Below are 1,553 nucleotides of genomic sequence, written 5' to 3'. Positions count from 1 at the left end.
AACAGAAACTCTGCACTCAGTAAGCAATAAATCTTCCTGACTCTTCATCCCCCTGTCCCTGGTAATCTTGCATTTATCTGTCTATGAAATTTGCTTTGTTGTTATCCCCACTCTGGAAGTTAAATGTAGAAACAACAAGACTAAAAGGAGCTTAAGGCAACACTGTCTCTTCTTACTGATGAATTTCAACTACAAAGAACAAAATTGGGTAAATATAGGTTGATAAACATACTTGGAATATTTTTTTCTTCATGTTGATTCTTCATGTTTTTTAATGGGTTATCTGCCTTTGTCTCTCCATTCCTTAAGCACATTCCTCAAAGATGCCCAATTCTACCATGGTGACTGAATTTCTGCTTACAAGATTTTCTGAAGTGTGGGAGTACAGAGTCTTGCATGCCATGCTCTTCCTACTGATGTACTTGGCAACTCTTATGGGGAACTTTCTCATTGTCTCAGTAACCACCCTGGACAAGAAACTTCACACCCCCATGTTCTTTTTCCTTAGGAATCTGTCTGTTTTAGACATGTGCTACATTTCTGTTACCATTCCCAAGGCATGTGTCATCTTCCTGCTTGATAACACAGTAATCTCCAAGGTTGAATGTGCAGCTCAGATCTTTTTTGTGTTTATGTTTGCTTGTACAGAGCTGCTCTTCCTCAGCATCATGGCCCGTGACCGTTATGTGGCCATCTCCCAACCACTCCACTATTCTATGATCATGAACCCTCGTATTTGTATCCAGATGACACTATTTTCTGTATTCAGTAGTGTGATCTATGCAGGATTTCACACTGCAAACACATTCCGCCTGTCCTTCTGTCAGTCCAACCTGATCCATCAGTTCTTCTGTGATGTCCCCTCTCTACTGAGGCTCTCCTGTTCTGAAACTTTAAGCAATGAAATTTTAATTTTTATCTCTGCAGTGGTGGTTGCTGGTGGCTGCTTTGCTTTCATTACTATGTCTTATATTCACATATTTCAAACTGTTATCAAGTTTCCAACCAGAGGAGAACGAGGAAAGGCATTTTCCACCTGTGTCCCTCACATCACTGTGGTGACCGTCTTTGTAAGCTCAATAGCTGCAGTATATATGAAGCCAACTTCCCATTCACCCACAGTTCAGGACATGATCACTTCTGTGCTCTATTCTATAGTTCCTCCTTTCTTGAATCCCATTATCTATAGTCTTAGAAATAAGCAAATAAAAGAGGCTGTAAAGAGAATTATGAGAAAAAAGCTTTATTCAAGAAAGTGATAGGATATTTATCTTAATATTCATTTAATATTATTCCCACATTGATGAAGTGAGTCGCAAAATGCTTAAAAATTAACTTTTTTGCCTATTTTGGACTTTGGGGGGCCAAACGTGTTCGAAGATATAGTCACTGTATTATGATAAAACATAGAAACAACACAAACATATTTCATGTTGAGGTTTCCCCTCCAAAAAAAATGCACATAGGATAATTAGCCAAATTTTATGACTTTCTCAGGGCATGTGTTGTGTGTTCAATAATTCTCCAGTGGGTTTGTTTCCCATCTTTAAAAG

At 38.5% G+C, this 1,553-nt stretch overlaps 1 protein-coding gene across 1 annotated transcript; it reads left to right on the top strand.

Moving 5' to 3' along the window:
- Positions 1-323: 323 nt before the first annotated feature.
- On the top strand, positions 324-1,259 carry LOC101426427 (olfactory receptor 14C36-like). The gene has a single exon (XM_004479497.1). It carries the CDS (start codon positions 324-326, stop codon positions 1,257-1,259), a length of 936 nt encoding a protein of 311 aa, XP_004479554.1.
- Positions 1,260-1,553: the final 294 nt, after the last annotated feature.

This window comes from Dasypus novemcinctus, chromosome 16, assembly GCF_030445035.2.
Source record: "Dasypus novemcinctus isolate mDasNov1 chromosome 16, mDasNov1.1.hap2, whole genome shotgun sequence".
In the NCBI taxonomy this organism is placed as follows: Eukaryota; Metazoa; Chordata; class Mammalia; order Cingulata; family Dasypodidae; genus Dasypus; species Dasypus novemcinctus.
Note: the sequence above shows the minus strand (reverse complement) of the source record. Positions and strands in the feature narration are given on the sequence as shown.

What these genes read in the sequence shown, in the direction of transcription:
- LOC101426427 (XM_004479497.1), top strand. Translation starts at nt 324, where the DNA reads ATGCCCAATTCTACCATGGTGACTGAATTTCTGCTTACAAGATTTTCT.